The 26,399-nt window shown below is 44.4% G+C and overlaps 1 protein-coding gene across 1 annotated transcript; it reads left to right on the forward strand.

The window, feature by feature from the left end:
• The first annotated feature begins 51 nt into the window (after positions 1-51).
• shg (E-cadherin shotgun) lies at positions 52-7,012 on the forward strand. Its single transcript, XM_017237063.3, has 2 exons — positions 52-1,500; positions 2,655-7,012. Exons 1-2 carry the CDS (start codon positions 880-882, stop codon positions 6,549-6,551), a joined length of 4,518 nt encoding a protein of 1,505 aa, XP_017092552.2. The 5' UTR covers positions 52-879; the 3' UTR covers positions 6,552-7,012.
• The last annotated feature ends 19,387 nt before the right edge of the window (positions 7,013-26,399 follow it).

Consider the following 26,399-nt stretch of genomic DNA (forward strand, 5'->3'; position numbering starts at 1 on the left):
ATAACTTATCGGAAAATTCGGAGTACATTTTTTCCACATCCCTAACTGGTCACACCACATTTACATCTCGAACTCGGCGGTTGCGTAGCGCGTCGATCGCTTCAACAGAATTTCAAATTCGGGACCCGCGCGTTCGTGCTAAAATTGATTTGACCCTGTTTTTAAAATCAATTCGAGAAAAGAAACACAGTTCTCCATAAGCTAATAGTAGTTGCGGATTAAAGAAATCAGTAAAGTTCTAGTGCCTTGTTCTCGGAAAGTTGCTAACACCCATACCACGGCAAATAGCTGAAGCAGCGGGGACGCACACAAGCGCGCCTTTTTGTTAGTGTGCGTGTAACCACTTTTTACCTGGTCTTACCTGTTTGCTGAGCGAGTGAAAAAGCCAAAGAAGGAGAGTCCCAAAGCGGACGGGCCAAAGATAAAAGTGAACAAATCAGCAGCTGCTCAAATCGGAAATACCGTCGTCGTCGCTACACTTCTGGCGCGCACTGTACGCCGTGATCATACCGCCGTGGTGCATCGATTCAAAGCTTCGATTCCCCCTCCCCCCGTTCGTTGATAATAATTATTGTTAGGCAGGCGGTTGCCATGAAAATGCAGTCCAAACAAACGGCGCAGCGTCGACGTCAGCGCTAGCTAGTCAGTCCCACGCATACAGGCACAGTTGGAAACAAACAAAAGGGGAAATTGTGAAAATAGCAGGGCAGAACCCACCAAACACAGAGCCCACTGAACGAATCCAAAGGTGTATGCTGGAGTCGCGCCGTTGTGCCGGTGTGTGAGAGTGAGTGATTTCTGATAATACTGGGTGAATCACTGGGAAGTGCTAGTGCTCAAGATTGTTACACCGGAGATGGCGGATGGCTGGTAAATGAAATGTCCACAACCGCCCAACGACTCGCCAGCGACTGCATAAGAATGTCTGCGAATCAACAACAGACCGGACCCCATCCGGACCAGGATCTTAATCCCGCCCAGCAACAGACGCACCAGCAGCACAAACGAAAGTGCCGAGATTGGAGTAATGGCCACATGCCCACGAGACTTCTTCTCCTGGCCGCTCTCGTGACCGCTCTCACGCCCGCCCTCGCATTCCACAATGCCCCTGCCGATAATCACAAGCCCGCCTTCAAGAACTGCGCCGGCTATGCGCCCAAGGTGAAGGAGGAACAGCCGGAGAACACGTACGTGTTCAGGGTGGAGGCGGTCGATCCAGATCCCGACCAAGAGATCCGCTACAGCATCGTCCAGGCACCCGTCGAACGCTCCAAGTTCTTCATAAACCCCACCTCGGGTGTAATCGTCACTGCCCACACCTTTGACCGCGACGAACCGATCCACGAAAAGTTCGTATTCGTTACCGTCCAGGCCACGGATAATGGCCTTCCCGCTCTCGACGACGTTTGCACCTTCAACGTCACCATCGAGGACATCAACGACAATGCCCCGGTCTTCAACAAGGCTCGCTACGACGAGTCCATCTCGGAAAATGCCCAGGTGAGTTGGGAGTCCTTATTCCTGGCGGGTGGCGGTCATTTGATCCCCTCACTGAGGGCCAAACTCGCGGACCCCGGATTACTGCGGTTTGGTCAAGTCAGTGAGACTAGGGAGAAGTGACGTCATGCTGCTCTTAATTTTTGGTAGAAACTTGATAGGTTTTTTGGGAGGTTTCTTTGATTTTTAAGAGAGGGGATAAGGGGATTATTAGATATGGATGTTATTAATTAAAATAATAATAATATATTGATATATAGATAGCTGGAAGAGTAAAAAACAGACATCCATAAACACTCTAGATTCCAGCTTTCTTCATAGAAATGCCAGCTCATACTCACCAGGTCTAATTACTCGGAATCCAGTTGAATAATCACATAGACAGACTCTAAACATTTTAGCCTCAAAATACCTTCAATACACATAATATTTCATTGCACTTCATGCCCCATCAGTACCAAGCACACTACCTGCAACATTAATTAGCGGCCAGTTGAGGCAAGCCAGTGCCTGGGCGGAACTAGTTTCCAGTCCAGCGTAGGAGGCAGAGTGCCAAGACGGGTTTTCGGGTTCATTGCTCGCCGGTTCGATATTGGAAACCTTGAAATGCTTTCCTACGCCAAGGGCCCACGCCGCCTTTGCGGCCATTTGGGGCATTTCCATGTTGCAAACAGCGGAGGGTAGTCCAAGAGATTAAAAGAAAAGTAGACACTTTAAGGGATATTAATAAAAATAGGAGGGTATTTTAGAAGAAATCAAAACAATGAGAAGTCTCTGAAAAAAGAAGAAATTTTAATATAGAAATAAACTTATAGAAATATAGAAATAACTAAAAAAAAGGTTAGTTTTATTTCCAAAATAATAAATCTTATAGAAGGGTACCAACCTCCTCTTAAATAGTAATATTCCCCAATACTCTCCCTCTGTGTTACCCAACCCTTTAGTTATTTTTAGCCAAAGCCCTGTTAGCGGCAGAAAATTTTCACCAAAAAGGCTTCAGTTTAGTTCAGACCTTCGCCCTAGAAGCACTATTTAGAAAAGGCATAGGATGTGTTTCTTTCTGGTTTGGGCAAACCCAAAGGAAAGTAGATCCTAGTGGCTAGTGGCTGGATAACCCCTTCATTTTTCGAGGCCTTATGTTTATGTTTCCATTGCAGCCCGACGCCGTGGTGATGTCTATCAGCGCCAGCGACTTTGACGATGGCAACAACAGCATTGTCGAGTACGAGATACTGCGCGAGCGCGACTTCCAGTACTTCAAGATCGACAAGGAGTCCGGAATCATATACCTGAATCGACCAATCGACAAGAGACCAGGGCAGTCTTACGCTATAATCGTACGTGCCTATAATATAGTGCCTGATCTGCCGCAGGAGGCGCAGATCGAAGTGCGTATCCGCGTGGTGGAGTCCTCGAACAAGCCCCCCTCGTTCGTGGATCCCTACGATGTTCCGATTTATCTGAAGGAGAACTTTAAGAACTTTTCGCATCCCATCGTTACACTGCAAGCTGTGTCCAATATGCCCGAGAACCCGGAGGTGATCTTCGAGCTGATCACCGGCCGGACGGAGCAGACGAACGGCAAGAACACGTTCGTGTTCGACCAGATTGGGAACGAGGTGACCATCAGTCTGGGCAAGCACCTGGACTACGAGGCCATCACCGACTACACACTGACGATGAGTGTGCGGAACACCCACGAGCTGGCCGCCGAGCACCAGATTAAGATCAAGGTGGAGGACGTCAACGACAACATTCCCTACTTCACGGAGGTCAAGTCGGGCACTATTCTGGAGAACGAACCGGCCGGCACGCCCGTCATGCAGGTGCGCGCCTTCGACATGGACGGCACGCCGGCCAACAACATCGTCTCCTTCGAGCTGGCCGACAACCGGGAGTACTTCACCATCGATCCCAATACGGGCAACATCACGGCACTGACCACCTTCGATCGGGAGGAGCGCGACTTCTACAACGTCAAGGTGATAGCCAGCGACAACTCGCCGTCCAGCCTGTTCGACAACGGGGAGCCGAACCGGGGTCATCAGGTGTTCCGCATCTCCATCGGCGACAAGAACGACCACAAGCCGTACTTCCAGCAGACCATGTACCTGGCGGACAAGCTGCTCGAGGACGCCAACACCAACTTTGAGGTGATCGAAGTGAAGGCCGAGGACAAGGACAACGCCGCTCAGATCCTCTACAGCATCGAGAGCGGCAACATAGACGACGCCTTCAAAATCGGCCTCAAGACCGGCAAAATCACGGTGAACAAGCGGTTGGACTACGAGACCATCACGGAGTACGAGCTGAAGGTCCGGGCCTTCGACGGCATCTACGATGACTACACCACAGTGGTCATCAAGATCGCCGACGTGAACGACAACCCGCCCGTGTTCAAGCAGGCCTACAGCGTCACCATCATGGAGGAGACCATGTACGACGACTGCATCCTCACCGTGGAGGCGTACGATCCGGACATCAAGGACCGCAATGCCGACCAGCACATCGTCTACTCGATCGTGAAGAACGACGAGAAGCGGTTCAGCATCGACAACAACGGCTGCCTGCGGCTGGTCAAGACCCTGGACCGAGATCCACCGAATGGCCACAAGAACTGGCAGGTCCTGATCCAGGCCAACGACGAGGACGGAGTAGGCACCACGCTCAAGAAGGTGCAGGAGGTCACCATCACGCTGAAAGACATCAACGACAACGCCCCGTTCCTCATCAACGAGATGCCGGTCTTCTGGCAGGAGGGTCGCAGTCCCGGCAACATCGTCAAGCTGCAGGCCACCGACTACGACGACACTCCCGGGGCGGGTGACTTCACCTTCGGCATCGACAGCGAGGCGTCCTCGGACATCAAGAGCAAGTTTAGCATCAACGACGATTACCTGCACGCCAACGTCGAGTTCGATCGCGAGCAGCAGAAGGAGTACTTCATCCCGATCCGGATCAGCGACTCGGGAGTGCCGCGCCAGAGCGCAGTGAGCATCCTGCACGTGGTGATTGGCGACATCAACGACAACGCCATGAGCGAGGGCTCCTCCACCATTTTCGTGTACAACTTCCGCGGGGAAGCCCCGGAGACGGACATCGGACGCGTTTTCGTCGAGGATCTGGACGACTGGGACCTGGAGGACAAGGAGTTCAGGTGGAAGAACGATGTCAGGCACGAGAACTTCCGGCTGAATCCCAACACCGGCATGATCACCATGCTGAAGCACACCGAGGAGGGCGAGTACGCGCTCCTGTTTTCGGTCACCGAATCCTCGGCCGCCATCATCACCCACTCGGTGGACGCCAATGTCACGGTGGTGATCCGCGAGCTGCCCGAGGAGGCGGTGGACAAGAGCGGCAGCATTCGCTTCATCAACGTAACCAAGGAGGAATTCATCAGTGTGCCGCGCGACAGCCAGGACCATGCGCTCTCCCTGAAGGATCAGCTCCAGCTCTCGCTGGCCAAGCTGTTCAACACCTCGGTGGCCAACGTGGACGTGTTCACGGTGCTCCAGAACGAGAACAACACCCTGGATGTGCGCTACTCCGCCCACGGGTCGCCCTACTACGCTCCCGAGAAGCTGAACGGCATGGTGGCCCAGAACCAGCAGCGCCTGGAGAACGAGCTGGGCCTCCAGATGCTGATGATCAACATCGACGAGTGCCTGATCGAGAAGCTCAAGTGCGAGAGCTCGTGCACCAACGAGCTCCACAAGAGCTCGGTGCCCTACATGATCTACTCCAACATCACCTCCTTTGTGGGCGTGAACGCCTTCGTCCAGGCCCAGTGTGTTTGCGAGGCGCCCCCGATGACCCCGTGCCTCAACGGTGGATCTCCTCGGTTCGGGGAGAACGACGTGTGCGACTGCATCGACGGATTCACGGGACCCCACTGCGAGCTCGTCTCCGTGGCCTTCTACGGCAGCGGCTACGCCTTCTACGAGCCCTTCTCCGCCTGCGACAACACACGCATCAGCCTGGAGATCACGCCCCAGATCGACCAGGGCCTGATCATGTACTTCGGCCCGCTCAACTACAATCCCCTGCTGCCGCTGTCCGACTTCCTGGCCCTCGAACTGGACCAGGGCTACCCGGTGCTGACCGTGGACTACGGCTCGGGAGGAACGCGCATCCGGCACCAGCACATCAAGATCGTGCCCGACCGCACCTACCAGATCGACATCATCCTGCAGCGCGCCAGCATCGAGATGACCGTCGACAACTGCCAGCTGTCCACCTGCATGAGCCTGGGAGCGCCGCAGGGACCCAACGAGTTCCTCAACGTGAACGCTCCGCTGCAGCTGGGCGGCAGTGCCGTCGAGCTGGAGCAGTTGGGCCGGCAGCTGAACTGGACCCACGTGCCTGGCCAGAAGGGATTCTTCGGGTGCGTCCGCAACCTGACCATCAACGAGCACACCTACAACCTGGGCATGCCCTCCTACTTCCGGAACATCGACAGCGGCTGCCAGCAGTCCGTGGCGGTGGCCTTCAGCTTCGGCATCGACAGGAACTTCATCATTGCCATCATCGCGTGCCTGGCGCTGCTGATGATCATCCTGCTGGCCGTGGTCGTGCAGAAGAAGCAGAAGAACGGCTGGCACGAGAAGGACATGGACGACATCCGGGAAACGATCATCAACTACGAGGACGAGGGCGGCGGCGAGCGCGACACCGACTACGACCTGAACGTGCTGCGCAGCCAGCCCTTCTACGAGGAGAAGCTCTACAAGGACCCACATGCCCTGCAGGCGGGCATGCGCGATCTCAACGACATCCCGGACATCGGCGACTTCCTGGGCGACAAGAAGGAGACCTGCGACCGGGACGCAAGCGCCTTCACCGTGGACGATGTGCGTCACTATGCGTACGAGGGCGACGGCAACTCGGACGGCAGCCTCTCCAGCCTGGCGTCCTGCACCGACGACGGCGATCTCAACTTCGACTACCTGTCCAACTTTGGGCCGCGCTTCCGCAAGCTGGCCGACATGTACGGCGAGGAGCCCTCGGACACCGACTCCAATGTGGACGACGACCAGGGCTGGCGCATCTAGACGTGAAGGCGTCTAAGTGACGATGACATGGTAATTGAAAAGACTTTTTATGTGGTAAGATTGGTGGTACGGATGTCCGGCCTAGCCGGGCCCCCAGGTCGTGTCGGGAGATATATGTATTTCTATATGGGTTAACTGTACATTATAGTAGATACGAGTATATTTTACGGAGGAGCTATGCAAGGGCCCAGGGGAACACGTTTTTGTTGTTTGTTTTGTAAATGCAAAAAGTGATCTTGATCTTACGTAAACGAACTATACAAACTAAGGCTAGCACTAATATTAGCCACTAGCTAAGCAACTGCGAACAAAACACGATTATCTGCAAACTGTTATTGCTTCGAAAACACACACAACTAGGGTATTAATTAAATTCGAATTTCCACAAAAAAAAAAACGAACGAATTATATTCCTATCGGAAGAATAGAAAACAGAAGGCATTTTTCATTGCGTATAAACACACACACACCCCCACACAACATATTCCCAACACTAGTTAGTAGTTTAGTTCTAATTAATCATAAAAGGCATATAGTACAGACTTTATTCAGAGCCATCTGAAACTTCCAAAACATTTAGAAATTCAAACACAAAATCAAACAAGAACTCAATTTGATAAGAAGAGTCCCTAGATCTTAAGCTATAGTATATATATATATATATATTTGTAATCGTAATTTATATAGACCGGTACACCCCATCAATATCAGCTAAGTTCTTAGGGTTGTCCTCTAATACGTGTATAAACCAGTTAGACCTAAGTTAATCGAAATCGAATCAATTAATGAGTATGAGTATATCCACTTGTAAGGCTATATCCAGGTTATAGCCCTGTGGATAGAACATACCTACATATAGAGACATATCTGTGTAAGAAATCATGTTCAATAAATCAATGCGATATGTATTTTTGTAAGAGTTTTCCGCATTTTACAAGCCAAGGCGATACCGCAGTAAAAACTGAATTACTTTATTTATATAAATATAGTACATAGCATATAATTGTATATTTACAAACAGAACGAGAAGCCACACCACACAATAATTGTGTCAAAATAAAAAAAAAAAACATAATAAAATTACAAATCTTGGATGTGTTTGATTATTTCTATTTTTCGATCCGATCCGATCATGGAAATGTTTACAATGATGCTACATAAGAGTGTGTATCAGGAAGTATATGGTTGGAATTTATATAAATGGTAAGTCATTGACTGAGGCGTCGTCGTCGTCGGCGGGAGCTTCTGTAAGTGGGCGCGCGTCGGAAAAGCGTCATTATCTTATCAACGGAAAGTAGGTTACGTTTGCCTTTGGATTCGTTCGGCTCCAACAAATCGATTGCGGTGCGAGTCAATGAACAAAAGTGGAGCAATCCAATGGGTAAACGGCGACTGCCTTGGAAATTGTGTATCTATCGCAGCAGGTGCACTGCCAGTTGCATTCCACAGCGTATGCAGTATCTGCATCTACGATCACCGCCACCGAGACTTCAATTTAGATTTGCATGACTGATATGTCAGGGGGTAACCCAAGGGTCGGTGTTAGATATGGATGGACTCGCAGCAGCTGCCTCTCCAGCTGAAAATTAATGGTTTGTATAGAAAATCAATACATCATATATAATTGAAAATGTTTTCCAACAGTTTGTAGAAATCCATACATTTTCGATCTACTTCATTGAGTATTCTGGGAAAAAGATACTTTTCTGAGGCAAACGGAATGTGAAGAGCAGTCTTTGAGAGGCTTTCGAAGGCATCAACTTCATCTCATATACATGTCAAGGGTCTATCAAATATTTAAATTTAAAATCAATCAAGTGCTCTATCAAGTGCAACGTTATATTTCCCGAAAAAATGGGCATTTCTTGGTATTGAAAAGAGGGATGTATGTATAACAATACTTTGCGGAAATGCCGGCGGATAGAATGGAACCCACCATAAGACAGATGTCTTTTCAATTTTCGAGTTTCGGCTTAAATTCCAAAAAGCGAAAAAAAACGGCAAGATATTTGTGCCGGACATGCCGACGTGAGGTTTCACCGGCAACATGTGCAGGCTCTGAAGACTCCCAAATCGCACCGGCCCGGTGAAAAAAAAAATGGTTGAGTAATCAAATAACCTCTTCGGGCTACCTGCGCGCAGCTGCAGCTGCCAGTGTGCCTCCGGCCGGGTCGCTTCTCAGTCCTCAGGTGTGTATGGGCCGGATTCTATTCTATGGGATGTATTTGGCCAGTGGATTAACATAACAGCCGAAGAGAATCTCAAGAATCACACAAGGTGGGCCCGAGGGGCAGAGACGAGGTAAAACCCAAGCCAAGATGAGAGCCAAAAGCGGCTACCTGCGATCACTAACACTAACGGCCAGTATCTCCCCCACACACAGATACACAGGTTCTCAGATACAGATACTCACCTTGGCGTGCTTGCAGTGCTCGCGAGCAGATACCGAACCTCACAGATACTCACACACACCAGGGGCTATTTTTAACGGAAAAATGAAAGCAAATCTTTGAAGCGAACTTGGCTTGCTGGCGATGGCTCGCTGCAGGTAAAACCAGTATTTCCCAAAACGGCTCAAATCGAGGTGTGTATCTGTTGGATGCCTCTCATAGAGTTGTTTGAGCTCCGATCGTGTTTGAGCTCCACAGACCATGCTGAGCCCTGAACTTCACTCGACAGTGAGTGGAGCTTGTAACGAGAAATACAAAGGGTTTTGGAGCTCACTCGGGGCGATGACTTTCATTGTTTACGTTACGTATTTTTGAGGAAAAAACCTGAACCGTTTTTGGCTTGAAAGGATAATTTAACTTTTGCAGTTTACTTCAAGCGTTCTTTCACGCATGAAGCTAAAAAAAAAAAAACCTTCGCTTTTCTGCAGAAAGAGAAGTGATATCTCCACAGTATCGATGGGGCACGTATTGGCACTTTACTACCTGTTGATTGGGAAGACGATTCTGCTGCCAAGTCTGCTGCCAAGGCCTTGTTTTGATTAATTACGGTGGAACGACGTGGATGGATGTACCATCACATAGCAATGCTCGAGATGCTTATTAACACTCGCTGGGTATTCATCATAGTTTCAATTACCAGACAGACCGACTAGCTAGTTGGGTATCTGACGATCTGAAACAAGCTAAAATATATATGAACTCTGGTTCGTATTCCCAGGTTAAATGAATTCCTCCCTCATCCGCCTGCTATTATCGCCTGTTTCCTGGTCCTAGAACTTTTAACCTTTGAAACATTTCAACGCCCTGCCTGTGGCTGTTCTCCTCGAATGAACCCATGGGAAATTTCACTGCATAGATCTTATATGTATGATGTATGGCGACCACAAATGGTGTAAACCTCTGCCTCCCCCCAACCGCCTTCTAGGGCACTAATAACTCTATGAAGTCGCGTACGTGGCTTCTGTGCTAAAACGCTTATTAGTCACCGGGCCTCTGAGCCTCTTTCCCTGCGGAATGCATAATGATTAGGCTGCTGGCTCTCATAAAGGGAAATTTTCGAAAAAGCAAAATACTTGTAATACGCATCGGCCGAAGCTGACCAAGCATCGGGACGTGCCGGTCTCCAGTCGACTTCTGGCGATTATCGATGCCCGGCACGTACTTGCCTCTGATTTGTGGCGATCAGCAGGGATCGGTAGGGAATGCCTTGTTGCAGAACGAAGAGACGACTTACGATTTGAAGAAAGCAATGTCCAAAAACCGATTCTTGGAATGCAAAAAATTACCAAGAGTCGGGGTGAGTGTGAAAGAAGATGGCCAACATGAAAGGTGAGCAAATTCACACCTTAAAACAGACTCAAACCTATTTGCTTTGTTGGTCCGGCTTCGTATTTGGGTTGCTGTGCAGGTGCTTTGTCTCCATTTGCCTTCAAGACGAAACTGTTTTGAGAAATATTGCAATCAAGGCAGAAAATATGGTCTTAAACTAGTTTCGTGGCGTTTAAGCTGAAATTGAAACCAACACTTGGCCGGCTAATGGTGGCCAAATAACAAAGCGGACAAAGTCTAAACAAAAACACTAAGGTAAACTGAAACAGAATAGTCAGCAGCTAAAATAGGGTAGATGAAAGTACATTTCAGTAAAGACTTCTAGGTGATCTAACCTTTGGGAATCATAGACCACAGACTAGACTTCACAAACTTATCCTACATAACTCATAAAGGATCTATGCAATGTTTCAGCCTGAGTCTCATAGAAATGACATTGAAACTTTAATAAATCGTTTTCAAAGCTTTTATGTCAAAGGACAGCCTTTATTTTTAGATTTATTATTTAATATTGTATTGTTATGCCACTCCCCAGAGCTAACAATCAGTCATAGCCAATCTAATCGATTGGTTTTTGCTGCAGCTAGCCCACAAAATAGAACATATTGTTCATAGTCGAGTATAGACTCAGACTCTAGCCTCACATTCATTAAGCATGACACAATATTTGATAGAAACCAAAACGGAAATACGCAATCTTAAAACAACTGACAAGATCTAAGGGATTTCCAGCTGAAAAGGGGAAATGACATATTTTATTTTATTGGACTCGTATTTATGCTAGAACACAGAAATCACGAAACCCCCGAAATGTCTTTACCCTGAAGGGTAAGAAGTAGGAAAGTACTAGTACTACAAAAATAAGCGACCGCAAAGAGGGTGGTGTCGTCCATGGTGGTGGATGTTGGAATATCGCACTCCCCATTAACCATGGCAGAAAGTACCGGGTCGGGCAAAACAAAAACAAGACTCGAAAGGGGCGCAGCGACAACAATAAAATTAAAATGAAACTTCACTGGAAACCCTACAAGTGAAATATGACCCTAATATAAATGTGTGTCCCCAGCACACACCACACAACTCAACAAACAACCCTCTCGTTTTCCAAAATTCCAAAAAAAAAAAAGGAATAATATTGGAACTCCAAATTCCGATCGCCAGAGAGAGAGAACAACCCCAAGCCACGATGACAAAGGTGAACTGACAATTGTTTGGGTTCCGATCCGGATAAGCACTACTTGAAATATGAGGTTAACCGAAATGCATTCAATTTTATTCGTTTAGTCTAGAAATTCCAGACCAATGACTTTCAATGCTATCTATATCTATTTGGATAAGCTGGATGGTAGATATCTCTTTGTGTGTGCCCGACAACCGACTTGATAAATGGCTATCGGCGTTAGTGAGCTTCCTCAATTCGCGTTTTGCATAAATATTTGCACAACAAATTGTTAACATTGCAAAAAATAGTCCAAACATCCAAAGAAGCACGTCCAGCAAAGGCAAAAGAAATTTGAGACATTCGCACTGAGAATAAAGCTTTAAAATAATAATAATACAAATAAATAAATATTATTTCTACTCAAGTCATTAAATGACTCAAAATAAAAGCAAATTCTGCCAACAGCAGCAATGGTTTCCAGCAATTGGGCCAAAAAGCTGCTGCCGGCAATGGTGGCGACGGGTCAGGCCAAGCCACCTTAAAGCCAAAGGCAGAAACAAAACACAACACCATGGTACAGTATTACCAATAAAATCGACCGAAAAAGAAACAACAAGAAGGCATTGACACAAAAGTTTCGTTTTTACCTTTTTACGGGCAAAAGGTGACCAGCAGAGCTCCGACCAACAGAGCAACCGACTTACGGTTAAGGAGCTGCCGTTCCCAAATGGCATTAGAAAGTGCAACGAATATTGGTGCAACCCAGGGAAATCCACTCCCAAGTGGTATTAGTTGGCCAATTCAGTAACTGGATAGGAGAATGAGTCCACTTCGGGTAGACAGGGAAGCTAGATCCATAATGAAGAAATTGACGGGGAGTAACACATTTCCCATGTCCATCGGATATTTCAATTTTCCGGACCACACATCGTGTGAATTATCACCCAAAACCTCTGATAAACACGAAAAGTGTCGGCTCCGAGTGCTCCGAGATTGGACTCTACTCCCCAGTATACTGTAGTTCATAAAAAACCACTTTGAACAATGGAGAATGGAGAAATAGGTATGTGGCCTAAGAGGCCCTGTAAGATGATCGGTTGTTGGAATCTTTGTCATTGTTGGGTAATGGAGAACTCGTAAACCATCCAGATGGACGGCCGAGGGCAAAGCGTTTGACAAATTAGCCGGCCATTTGGGAATTTCAAATGCAACAGAGGCGGAATGAGTATATGGTAGAGATGGGCATGGATGGAATGGGCACTTCCATAGATTCATGCGTGTTTACTTTGTGTGACCCAACCGCTGTCGAACCCCAGCCACCCAGGAGCACAAATTGCTTTGCCAGCTCGCTGTTGTAAGCTTCTCCACCATTACCCATGATGATGATGATGATGTTTGGGGCTGGAACTGGGGGACAGGTGAATGCAGAATATTATTAATTGGATTTAACGCAACTTAGCAACAAGAGCAGTGCGTGAGGGTTTCGAACAAGCTAACATGGTTGGTACATAATAGAGCTCATATAGTATATTGAATTCCTCTAAAATTTAGACTCTAAATAGACTGTAATATTACCTAAAATAAATCACCTCACTAAAATAAGTAAACCATGTCAAAACTAGCAATCCAACACCTCGTTACTAGGTACTTCTCAGACCGTTTTGCATTCTCACCTTTGTGAGAGGTGCTTTTGAGTGTTTTCTGCGTAAATTGCATTTTACGCAGCACTAACGCTAAGAACGAGGTCAGAACCCCACCCCCCGTTTCGGTATTCTTGCCCGGATTACCTCAAAGTGCAATTGCCTATGGAAAATATGGTCTACAGTAGCTGTCCACGCTTTTCAAGTCGCCCGCCGAGAACCGACGTTGATTTGGTGGCGAACGTGCCGTCACAAAAGCCAAAACTTGCAGCGCGGCGGCAGCTTCAAAGCCAGCTCCAAACTTAGCTTGGCTGACACTGCATTTCCGCTGGCCATTCTGTCCACCGATGGCCATCCATTCACCCCTCCGGGGCCTCTTTCCCCCCGAAGCCAAAAAGCCATACAATATCCATTAGAAGCTTCCGTGACGCAGGCGCACGCACCGAAGTCGAGCCGCATTGTTGGACTAATTTCAATTACCTCCAAAACGGCATTTAAACAAATTAGATACTTTGGTGACCGCAGATGGTTGCTCGAGGGCGACATTCCCGGTTCTATTGAACCGGAAATTCGAAACTGAAACCAAACAATGCCTTTTTTTTGAGAGAGTGGGACTCGAAATGCCTACATGCCTTCATGGGAGTGCGTTTTGGGGAAAGAAATGAAGCGCGAAATTTAAACCAAACAAATGCGGGAAGAAAATGCTGAGAGATATATATTATGGACAAATATTTTATGGAAATTGTAGACTATTTTTGCTTCACTATGATAACTAAAAATTTGGTACGAAAATACATACATAAATGCTCTTTCTTAACCAACCCATTTTTGAAGTAATTATTTCCAAGCGATCTACGCAAATAAGTTTCTTTAAAAGGTAAACAAAACTATGGTATAGTGGAATTTTGTACTACATTGCCTCAGCAAATCGATCATAAAACCAGCATAACTGAAGCGTATCCCTCTCTGTTCCCAAAAAAATTAGAAGCCCATTTGAAAATTCCCAGCCAAACAATTGTTTACATTGAAAAGGTGGCCACATATGGTTGGCATTAGCATGGGCTTGTCTGGCCAGGCATTCTGAATAATATCAAAATTTAGCAGATACTTGTTGGCTACTTGACTGAACTCTTTGTTATGCAAATCGTGTAAAAAGACATATTGGTGGGACGGTGAGAAATTACCATAATTTGGCTGTTAAACTGTACTTTCGAAAATATGTACATACATGTGGGCGTGCCAGTGTCATTGGCAGCCAGAAACTATTTTTTGTGGCATGGAAGACTATAGCCGAAAAAGGTCAATTACGCGACTTCCTCCGCGCCAGTCACTTTCCCAGGCATTCCGGGACCAAAACCCACCGGAGCGAGGCGGCGACCCCTGGCTGGGATGCCTCATCCTCACGCGACTCCGTCGCCGGTTTACACAGTCGAATGCATTTGCAAGTTGGTAACAAATTATATTTTTTACAATCCACTTTTTAGGCCAAAGTCAACGCGGGGGTTACTCGCCAGGCACAGGCACTCCACTCCGGGTGTGAGTGAGCACCTCTGTTATTATCGTGATAAACAACTGGCTGAATCAACCTCAACCCTGAAGGGGAACAGGTGTCATCCGCTTTGCTGTTTATGTAGAGCTGCACCTGTGCTGCGGTTGCCATGGCTGGCAGGTAACCAGTAACCAGTGATGGCAAAATGTACATTTTTATTCGTTTTCGAAAGGGGAAAACATAAGGATTTGTGCAAAAAATGGCAGACCTACAGCTCTGACATAAAGACAAAATATCTAATAAACTATAGTACCTATGGCTATGTCTTTAAAAACCTATAGAGCTTTTAGTTTATAATTCAATCCATTTTTCAGCTCCAATTTCTCATTATCTGCTTTTAAGTTTGTTAATTGTTAACGCCATTTGGGTAATTTGATCTATCCGTTGGATGTTTTTGAAAGCGTTTTGCTGAATCATTTTCGAGTAAATTACACAACTTAAACAGAAGCTTGCAAAAACTGCTTGGCCGACTTCTTTGGTTTGCTTTCTCGGCTCTGCCGGCGTGCCAGGTTACCTGTCGAAACTTCCCGTGAATAATTAAGAAATTAGTTCATTATGGTATGTTCGTTCGGACCAGAAGCGGGGAAAGGCTAAAATGAAATGCAAATGAAGACGTCTCGACAGTCTCGAGCTGAAAGAGACTAGAGCTTGTTTGTATTTTGAAGTCTTCCCACCGTCAGACGGCTTCTTTGTTCATTTTCACACGGTCATCGCAGTGATTTCAAGGCGATTGATCAATATTTATTTTAACTCTATTGATTTCTGTTTCTGATTTCTGAAAAGGATGTCCAAGAGCAGCACTACTTGAATGGCATTTCTAAAAATAAATCCATTACTAAACTAATATTGGATTTTATCCGTTGAGCAAGAACTCTAAAAAGTGTCACATCCACTTTGAAAAATCATATCTTATCTCGGAGCTCTTTCTTTATCTGAACACATAAAGCTCTGATAAGGGCTCTGACATCCAGAGTTGCAATGCAGAGAGGTGTTCCTAAAACTACCAGGTATTTTTCATATCGAAAGCCCTGCACCCACGGCAACAGCTCGTTGTTCATGGTTCGTTCAACTTCGCTCCAACTTTAACCCATCAGCAGCAACAACTATCTGCCAGATACTCAGATACACAGTACCCAGTACATAGCACACATAAACACCACATCGAATCTAAGCGACAATAGAACGTGAACCCTGGCTACAAAATCGTAAAAAACTAAAAAACGCTGACGGTTAAATTTAAACAAAGGGAATGCTGGTTAGGGGATCGACCTATGGAATACTCTTTCCGGAAGTTTCAACAAATATTCTGGCCTTATAACCAATATTTACATAGTTGTTTTACTGTAGTTATAGACATCAGTTTTTGGGATAGGCAGGAAAAGAAGCCTTCAGATCAAGATCTCGAAACATGTAATACCCTCTTCCAGAGCACAACAGAGGTGGCTTGAAGCCCGGAGACTCTGAGTTGAAATTGGACCTACGTTGAACCACTGAAACCCTGCAACCCTGTGCCCTCCCTGGCCCAAAAGACAACATCTAACTCCCGGCCGAGGGTCAAACGTGGTCAACATGCAACATATGCCATGTCCGTTCCTTGGAGAGTTCGCCTCGGACCGAATCCGTGCCTTTCCTCGCCAGTTGAGGCCTCCAAATGAGTCACGACGACCAAGCCCAACTGCGATTCGGGCCGAGACTTGAAAATTGAGACACAGCGATTAGCTGCCATTGCGCCGATCACGTGCCCAGGCCAAATGCAAACTAAATCGCTCAGAGTTCCTGGCTGGACGGCGCAGGCGCGACCTCGTTTCCTTGCTCCGTTTTTTTGTCTGGACTTTGCCGGCGGCCAGGTCTTTTTCTTCTCATTTTGATTTGGATTTTTTTGTATGTACTTCTTTTTGTTGTTATTTCTTTTGTTGGGCATAATTAACAACAATAACAACGCCCGGCTCTGCTTATTTGACAGTTTTTTTTTGTTGCAGTTGGCACAGCTGCCTCTACACATTTTGCAATCCTCGGGTTCGCCCGCTTTTTTCTGCATTTTGTGTACCGCCTGGCCCCATTTGTTGCCGGGCAGATATCATGTGTTATTTATTCGCTGCACTCGGCGCTCACCCCTCACAGTCCAGTGCCGATTAGCCACCCCAGTCCCAGATTCAAAGGGAACCCAACGAGCGAGGTATCTGAGCAGCTGCACCACTTCCAGTGGCCTGTCAGGTAATGGAATGCTGGCTGGCCATGATTATCTGGATCACAATGTTTGCCATTTCCAAAAACTGTATAAATATAATAAAAATATGTCGGGGTATTAATAGCTATAGTCCTTGGATTAGAACCAGATACTTTTGCTTATAGGCAGGCCTTTGATGAACATCATATACCCCCTTTTCCCAAACCTTCAAAGCATTTCAATATATTTTCCTCCCAAAAGATTTATTAAAACTGCCCCGAGCTGAAGCTGAAATCTTCACACTTCCAACAAGTTCGCCGGAATCGTGGCTAAGCTGTCAGAGTGAGTCGATTTTCTAAATTCAATTAAATTCTCCCGCCCCTTTCGGGATCACTTTGATTGACAGCTGGCCGCTCCAGAGCCTATTTCTGGAGGAGTCTTTTCTTTCAATCCCTCCACTCTATTAAGGGATCTAAACATGGCGGTTTATTGTTTCAGAAAGGGAGTGGAGTAAAGCCAAAAAAACCAGAAAGATTGGCCTGCAACGCAATTCAAATCACATTCAAATCAAAATCATATTATAGCTTGAGATCGTGCTCAGCAGTATTCCCATCAATTAAGAGAGAAACAATTTTCGGGTAGATTTATGTGTAACCCAAAGCCCACTCATAAGCCAGAGCATATTTGTATAAAATTCGAATCCCAAGCTCAACCGAGAATTCCTTTTAATTAGAGGACCCGGAATTATTTATGGTTTTTCGAGGGGAGTTTCTGTTTACACCAGCCAAGTCTAGGGCCTTTATTTATTTATGCAGCAAAAGCTGAGAATTTTCAATAATAAACGCTGCCCAAAAATATATGCATAGTGCGTCTGGTTCGGGGAACCATTCCGCTGCGCCTCCCCCGACAATGTTGCACACGTTTGGAGATTTACAATTCTCCATAAATCTTCCAGCGGCGCTTTCTGCCTCGGCAGCAGTCGCCCATTAAATGACACCAGGAATCATACGGAGGCGGGCCGGAGATTCTGCGAGCGAGATGACTCCGACTCCGAGGGGTGGCACCATGCCAAGTGCTTTCACTGTCAGACTAGCTCCCACACCCCGGTGCATCTGCGGGTTTTGTTTACTTGCCTGTCATAAAAGTTTAATGCCTACTTTGGCGCTAATTTAGTTGACGATGATGCCCGTGTTCTCCTCCAGATACCCCTGAATCCAATTAACATTCGGGGTGTTGGGAGGAGGCTACCGGAATACTCCAACGATGTCCGTAAACACGCCCTCGACTGCGGTTCGTGCCTGCCTGGTGGCCGGAATGTCTATTTTGGGCAATTTGATTTGACTTAATGTCCATTGCCATTTCCATGATGACAGACAACGGCTCATTGACATTCTCTTGTGAGTGACATCAGAGCGGAAACGGCACCAGCCCCTTTCAAGCCCCATAAATTAGCCTGTTCTATCATTCACGCCGAAAAATGTCTAGTCTTTATAGTCTAGACTCTAGACAAAGTGTGACACTTTTACATTTGATTCGATCAAAAATGTAGAAAAATAATCCTGGAAATTAAAAAAGAATCAAACAAAAACTTGATCAAGGTATCCCGCTCAAGGATCGGATAAAAATTGGCCAAGATATGGACTTGGTTGTGGGCCAACTTGGTTGTGGGCCAAAATGGAAATCCAGCATTTTTCAAGGGGTTCCATCAGAAAAATTAAAAAAAAATCGGGGTCGAAAATTTTGTTTCGAGGTTTTGATGCAGATTAACAGAGAATTGAACTACAAATCGATCAAGGTATCCCGCTCAAGGATCTGATAAAAATTGGCCAAGATATGGACTTGGTTGTGGGCCAAAATGACCCAAAATGGAAATCCAGCATTTTGCAAGGGGTTCCATCAGAAAAATTTGAAAAATCGGGGTCGAAAATTTTGTTTCGTGGTTTTGATGCAGATTGAAAGAGAATTGAACTACAAATCGATCAAGGTATCCCGCTCAAGGATCTGATAAAAATTGGCCAAGATATGGACTTGGTTGTGGGCCAAAATGGCCCAAAATTGAAATCCAGCATTTTGCAAGGGGTTCCATCAGAAAAATTTGAAAAATCGGGGTCGAAAATTTTGTTTCGAGGTTTTGATGCAGATTAACAGAGAATTGAACTACAAATCGATCAAGGTATCCCGCTCAAGGATCTGATAAAAATTGGCCAAGATATGGACTTGGTTGTGGGCCAAAATGACCCAAAATGGAAATCCAGCATTTTGCAAGGGGTTCCATCAGAAAAATTTGAAAAATCGGGGTCGAAAATTTTGTTTCGTGGTTTTGATGCAGATTGAAAGAGAATTGAACTACAAATCGATCAAGGTATCCCGCTCAAGGATCTGATAAAAATTGGCCAAGATATGGACTTGGTTGTGGGCCAAAATGGCCCAAAATTGAAATCCAGCATTTTGCAAGGGGTTCCATCAGAAAAATTTGAAAAATCGGGGTCGAAAATTTTGTTTCGTGGTTTTGATGCAGATTGAAAGAGAATTGAACTACAAATCGATCAAGGTATCCCGCTCAAGGATCTGATAAAAATTGGCCAAGATATGGACTTGGTTGTGGGCCAAAATGGCCCAAAATTGAAATCCAGCATTTTGCAAGGGGTTCCATCAGAAAAATTTGAAAAATCGGGGTCGAAAATTTTGTTTCGAGGTTTTAATGCAGATTAACAGAGAATTGAACTACAAATCGATCAAGGTATCCCGCTCAAGGATCTGATAAAAATTGGCCAAGATATGGACTTGGTTGTGGGCCAAAATGGCCCAAAATGGAAATCCAGCATTTTGCAAGGGGTTCCATCAGAAAAATTTGAAAAATCGGGGTCGAAAATTTTGTTTCGAGGTTTTGATGCAGATTAACAGAGAATTGAACTACAAATCGATCAAGGTATCCCGCTCAAGGATCTGATAAAAATTGGCCAAGATTTGGACTTGGTTGTGGGCCAAAATGACCCAAAATGGAAATCCAGCATTTTGCAAGGGGTTCCATCAGAAAAATTTGAAAAATCGGGGTCGAAAATTTTGTTTCGAGGTTTTGATGCAGATTAACAGAGAATTGAACTACAAATCGATCAAGGTATCCCGCTCAAGGATCTGATAAAAATTGGCCAAGATATGGACTTGGTTGTGGGCCAAAATGACCCAAAATGGAAATCCAGACTTTTGGAAAGGGGTTCCATCAGAAAAATTTGAAAAATCGGGGTCGAAAATTTTGTTTCGTGGTTTTGATGCAGATTGAAAGAGTATTGAACTACAAATCGATCAAGGTATCCCGCTCAAGGATCTGATAAAAATTGGCCAAGATATGGTTGTGGGCCAAAATGGAAATCCAGCATTTTGCAAGGGGTTCCATCAGAAAAATTTGAAAAATCGGGGTCGAAAATTTTGTTTTGAGGTTTTGATGCAGATTAACAGAGAATTAAACTACAAATCGATCAAGGTATCCCGCTCAAGGATCTGATAAAAATTGGCCAAGATTTGGACTTGGTTGTGGGCCAAAATGACCCAAAATGGAAATCCAGCATTTTGCAAGGGGTTCCATCAGAAAAATTTGAAAAATCGGGGTCGAAAATTTTGTTTCGTGGTTTTGATGCAGATTGAAAGAGAATTAAACTACAAATCGATCAAGGTATCCCGCTCAAGGATCTGATAAAAATTGGCCAAGATATGGACTTGGTTGTGGGCCAAAATGACCCAAAATGGAAATCCAGCATTTTGCAAGGGGTTCCATCAGAAAAATTTGAAAAATCGGGGTCGAAAATTTTGTTTCGAGGTTTTGATGCAGATTAACAGAGAAATAAACTACAAATCGATCAAGGTACCCCGCTCAAGGATCTGATAAAAATTGGCCAAGATATGGACTTGGTTGTGGGCCAAAATGACCCAAAATGGAAATCCAGCATTTTGCAAGGGGTTCCATCAGAAAAATTTGAAAAATCGGGGTCGAAAATTTTGTTTCGAGGTTTTGATGCAGATTAACAGAGAATTAAACTACAAATCGATCAAGGTATCCCGCTCAAGGATCTGATAAAAATTGGCCAAGATATGGACTTGGTTGTGGGCCAAAATGACCCAAAATGGAAATCCAGCATTTTGCAAGGGGTTCCATCAGAAAAATTTGAAAAATCGGGGTCGAAAATTTTGTTTTGAGGTTTTGATGCAGATTAACAGAGAATTGAACTACAAATCGATCAAGGTATCCCGCTCAAGGATCTGATAAAAATTGGCCAAGATATGGACTTGGTTGTGGGCCAAAATGACCCAAAATGGAAATCCAGCATTTTGCAAGGGGTTCCATCAGAAAAATTTGAAAAATCGGGGTCGAAAATTTTGTTTCGAGGTTTTGATGCAGATTAACAGAGAAATAAACTACAAATCGATCAAGGTATCCCGCTCAAGGATCTGATAAAAATTGGCCAAGATATGGACTTGGTTGTGGGCCAAAATGACCCAAAATGGAAATCCAGCATTTTGCAAGGGGTTCCATCAGAAAAATTTGAAAAATCGGGGTCGAAAATTTTGTTTCGTGGTTTTGATGCAGATTGAAAGAGAATTGAACTACAAATCGATCAAGGTATCCCGCTCAAGGATCTGATAAAAATTGGCCAAGATATGGACTTGGTTGTGGGCCAAAATGACCCAAAATGGAAATCCAGCATTTTGCAAGGGGTTCCATCAGAAAAATTTGAAAAATCGGGGTCGAAAATTTTGTTTCGAGGTTTTGATGCAGATTAACAGAGAATTGAACTACAAATCGATCAAGGTATCCCGCTCAAGGATCTGATAAAAATTGGCCAAGATATGGACTTGGTTGTGGGCCAAAATGGCCCAAAATGGAAATCCAGCATTTTGCAAGGGGTTCCATCAGAAAAATTTGAAAAATCGGGGTCGAAAATTTTGTTTCGTGGTTTTGATGCAGATTGAAAGAGAATTGAACTACAAATCGATCAAGGTATCCCGCTCAAGGATCTGATAAAAATTGGCCAAGATATGGACTTGGTTGTGGGCCAAAATGACCCAAAATGGAAATCCAGCATTTTGCAAGGGGTTCCATCAGAAAAATTTGAAAAATCGGGGTCGAAAATTTTGTTTCGTGGTTTTGATGCAGATTAACAGAGAATTGAACTACAAATCGATCAAGGTATCCCGCTCAAGGATCTGATAAAAATTGGCCAAGATATGGACTTGGTTGTGGGCCAAAATGGCCCAAAATGGAAATCCAGCATTTTGCAAGGGGTTCCATCAGAAAAATTTGAAAAATCGGGGTCGAAAATTTTGTTTCGTGGTTTTGATGCAGATTGAAAGAGAATTGAACTACAAATCGATCAAGGTATCCCGCTCAAGGATCTGATAAAAATTGGCCAAGATATGGACTTGGTTGTGGGCCAAAATGGCCCAAAATTGAAATCCAGCATTTTGCAAGGGGTTCCATCAGAAAAATTTGAAAAATCGGGGTCGAAAATTTTGTTTCGAGGTTTTGATGCAGATTAACAGAGAATTGAACTACAAATCGATCAAGGTATCCCGCTCAAGGATCTGATAAAAATTGGCCAAGATATGGACTTGGTTGTGGGCCAAAATGACCCAAAATGGAAATCCAGACTTTTGGAAAGGGGTTCCATCAGAAAAATTTGAAAAATCGGGGTCGAAAATTTTGTTTCGTGGTTTTGATGCAGATTGAAAGAGTATTGAACTACAAATCGATCAAGGTATCCCGCTCAAGGATCTGATAAAAATTGGCCAAGATATGGTTGTGGGCCAAAATGGAAATCCAGCATTTTGCAAGGGGTTCCATCAGAAAAATTTGAAAAATCGGGGTCGAAAATTTTGTTTTGAGGTTTTGATGCAGATTAACAGAGAATTACACTACAAATCGATCAAGGTATCCCGCTCAAGGATCTGATAAAAATTGGCCAAGATATGGACTTGGTTGTGGGCCAAAATGACCCAAAATGGAAATCCAGCATTTTGCAAGGGGTTCCATCAGAAAAATTTGAAAAATCGGGGTCGAAAATTTTGTTTCGAGGTTTTGATGCAGATTAACAGAGAATTGAACTACAAATCGATCAAGGTATTCCGCTCAAGGATCTGATAAAAATTGGCCAAGATTTGGACTTGGTTGTGGGCCAAAATGACCCAAAATGGAAATCCAGCATTTTGCAAGGGGTTCCATCAGAAAAATTTGAAAAATCGGGGTCGAAAATTTTGTTTCGAGGTTTTGATGCAGATTAACAGAGAAATAAACTACAAATCGATCAAGGTACCCCGCTCAAGGATCTGATAAAAATTGGCCAAGATATGGACTTGGTTGTGGGCCAAAATGACCCAAAATGGAAATCCAGCATTTTGCAAGGGGTTCCATCAGAAAAATTTGAAAAATCGGGGTCGAAAATTTTGTTTCGAGGTTTTGATGCAGATTAACAGAGAATTAAACTACAAATCGATCAAGGTATCCCGCTCAAGGATCTGATAAAAATTGGCCAAGATATGGACTTGGTTGTGGGCCAAAATGACCCAAAATGGAAATCCAGCATTTTGCAAGGGGTTCCATCAGAAAAATTTGAAAAATCGGGGTCGAAAATTTTGTTTTGAGGTTTTGATGCAGATTAACAGAGAATTGAACTACAAATCGATCAAGGTATCCCGCTCAAGGATCTGATAAAAATTGGCCAAGATATGGACTTGGTTGTGGGCCAAAATGACCCAAAATGGAAATCCAGCATTTTGCAAGGGGTTCCATCAGAAAAATTTGAAAAATCGGGGTCGAAAATTTTGTTTCGAGGTTTTGATGCAGATTAACAGAGAAATAAACTACAAATCGATCAAGGTATCCCGCTCAAGGATCTGATAAAAATTGGCCAAGATATGGACTTGGTTGTGGGCCAAAATGACCCAAAATGGAAATCCAGCATTTTGCAAGGGGTTCCATCAGAAAAATTTGAAAAATCGGGGTCGAAAATTTTGTTTCGAGGTTTTGATGCAGATTAACAGAGAATTAAACTACAAATCGATCAAGGTATCCCGCTCAAGGATCTGATAAAAATTGGCCAAGATATGGACTTGGTTGTGGGCCAAAATGACCCAAAATGGAAATCCAGCATTTTGCAAGGGGTTCCATCAGAAAAATTTGAAAAATCGGGGTCGAAAATTTTGTTTTGAGGTTTTGATGCAGATTAACAGAGAATTGAACTACAAATCGATCAAGGTATCCCGCTCAAGGATCTGATAAAAATTGGCCAAGATATGGACTTGGTTGTGGGCCAAAATGACCCAAAATGGAAATCCAGCATTTTGCAAGGGGTTCCATCAGAAAAATTTGAAAAATCGGGGTCGAAAATTTTGTTTCGTGGTTTTGATGCAGATTGAAAGAGAATTGAACTACAAATCGATCAAGGTATCCCGCTCAAGGATCTGATAAAAATTGGCCAAGATATGGACTTGGTTGTGGGCCAAAATGACCCAAAATGGAAATCCAGCATTTTGCAAGGGGTTCCATCAGAAAAATTTGAAAAATCGGGGTCGAAAATTTTGTTTCGAGGTTTTGATGCAGATTAACAGAGAAATAAACTACAAATCGATCAAGGTATCCCGCTCAAGGATCTGATAAAAATTGGCCAAGATATGGACTTGGTTGTGGGCCAAAATGACCCAAAATGGAAATCCAGCATTTTGCAAGGTGTTCCATCAGAAAAATTAGAAAAATCGGGGTCGAAAATTTTGTTTTGAGGTTTTGATGCAGATTCAACAGAGTTCAACAGAGAATTGAACTACAAATCGATCAAGGTATCCCGCTCAAGGATCTGATAAAAATTGGCCAAGATATGGACTTGGTTGTGGGCCAAAATGGCCCAAAATGGAAATCCAGCATTTTGCAAGGGGTTCCATCAGAAAAATTTGAAAAATCGGGGTCGAAAATTTTGTTTCGTGGTTTTGATGCAGATTGAAAGAGAATTGAACTACAAATCGATCAAGGTATCCCGCTCAAGGATCTGATAAAAATTGGCCAAGATATGGACTTGGTTGTGGGCCAAAATGACCCAAAATGGAAATCCAGCATTTTGCAAGGGGTTCCATCAGAAAAATTTGAAAAATCGGGGTCGAAAATTTTGTTTCGAGGTTTTGATGCAGATTAACAGGGAATTGAACTACAAATCGATCAAGGTATCCCGCTTAAGGATTGGATGATAATATATAAGTATTTGAAGATCTAGGATGGTGCCAGGTTTTCGAAAAATTATCCATAGATAAGATTATGTGAAGGTTTTTATGCAATATTTTGTATATCTCCAAATCGCTTTAGGATCCCATCCTTTAGTTTTTTTCCCTAGTTTCAAATATTATTACTGCGATACGTTATGTTAAGTGCCGGGAATAAGAAAAATAGAAGAAATGGTTTTGCATCCATATCTGGAAGACGCACGCCGGAGTTAGCATTTAGCGCCGTCTGTTTAATGCTATTAATACACTCTGTACTTCTCGAGGCCCCGACTCCGGGGGACATCGTGCCCGGAAAATATCCCAGGGGAGAAGGGGTCGCGGTGATCACGGTCATAAGTGCTCTTTGGGTAAACAGACAAATAGAGCAAAACAAAACTCGGGACTCCGGAGTCTGATTAGTGTCGAGCCCGGGCTATTTATGAGAGTCTGTCGGTGCGATTAGCAGGCACCAGCTGGCTCTATATTTTCCTGAAGACAGTCGGGTTGGAGCAAAGTAATTTCCAGTTGTGGCACATGATCAACTTTGACCTCTTTTGTACGAATGGGTAGACCGAATTTGATGGCCAGCGTTTATGCTTATGGTCAACTTTTTCTTTTTTCCTTTAGTTTCTTTTTCTTTCCATTTCATTTCGGGCATTTGGCGAGTCAGAAACCAGTTTTCCACCTCTCAGTTACCAGTTTTCAAGTTTAGCCAAGTTAACTGTCGGCCAAGAAAGCTGCTGCTGCTGCAACCAACTGCTTTTGGTACTAACTGACTGCCAACAGCCAAGAGTCTGTTGATTTTTTATCTTGCACCTTGTTTATATGCAAAAAAATATTTTCAAGCTTGCTTGTTGTTTATTTCTTTTTTTGCTGCATATCTCTTCATATTTTTTCTGATTTTATTTTTGCATATTTTTAACCTGACGCGTTATGCGCTTTAATAAAAATAACTTGGCTATGAAAATTCTTGCCTGTTGCCTGTCACAATCTGGATCTCGAAGCCTTAATGGATCCATAAACCTCCTGGCTAAGATTTTCATGTCCGATACGGCCAGGAATGTGCTAAAAATGAAGAATATCGCAAGACATCCTCTAGTAATCTCCAGTCTATAATTTAATTTACAAATATAGAGAAGATACAATTCCGTTGATCAAGTTATCAGACAGACACTTTGCATTGACACTGAATTGAAATTCGAGGGTGTAATTGGCGCTTCTTCGCTTTATTTTCTCTTTCCTCATCACGATCGGTAATTACGGGTTTACGAGCTCGACTTCAATGAATTGAAATTGTTTTGCAGCTGAGTGGC

The sequence above is a fragment of the Drosophila bipectinata genome, chromosome 2R (assembly GCF_030179905.1).
Source record: "Drosophila bipectinata strain 14024-0381.07 chromosome 2R, DbipHiC1v2, whole genome shotgun sequence".
Lineage (NCBI taxonomy): Eukaryota > Metazoa > Arthropoda > Insecta > Diptera > Drosophilidae > Drosophila > Drosophila bipectinata.

Excerpts from the sequence above, each read along its gene's own strand:
- shg (XM_017237063.3), top strand. The coding sequence starts at position 880 with ATGTCCACAACCGCCCAACGACTCGCCAGCGACTGCATAAGAATGTCT. Across the intron at positions 1,501-2,654 it reads CCATCTCGGAAAATGCCCAG|CCCGACGCCGTGGTGATGTC; the intron begins GTGAGTTGGGAG and ends TTTCCATTGCAG.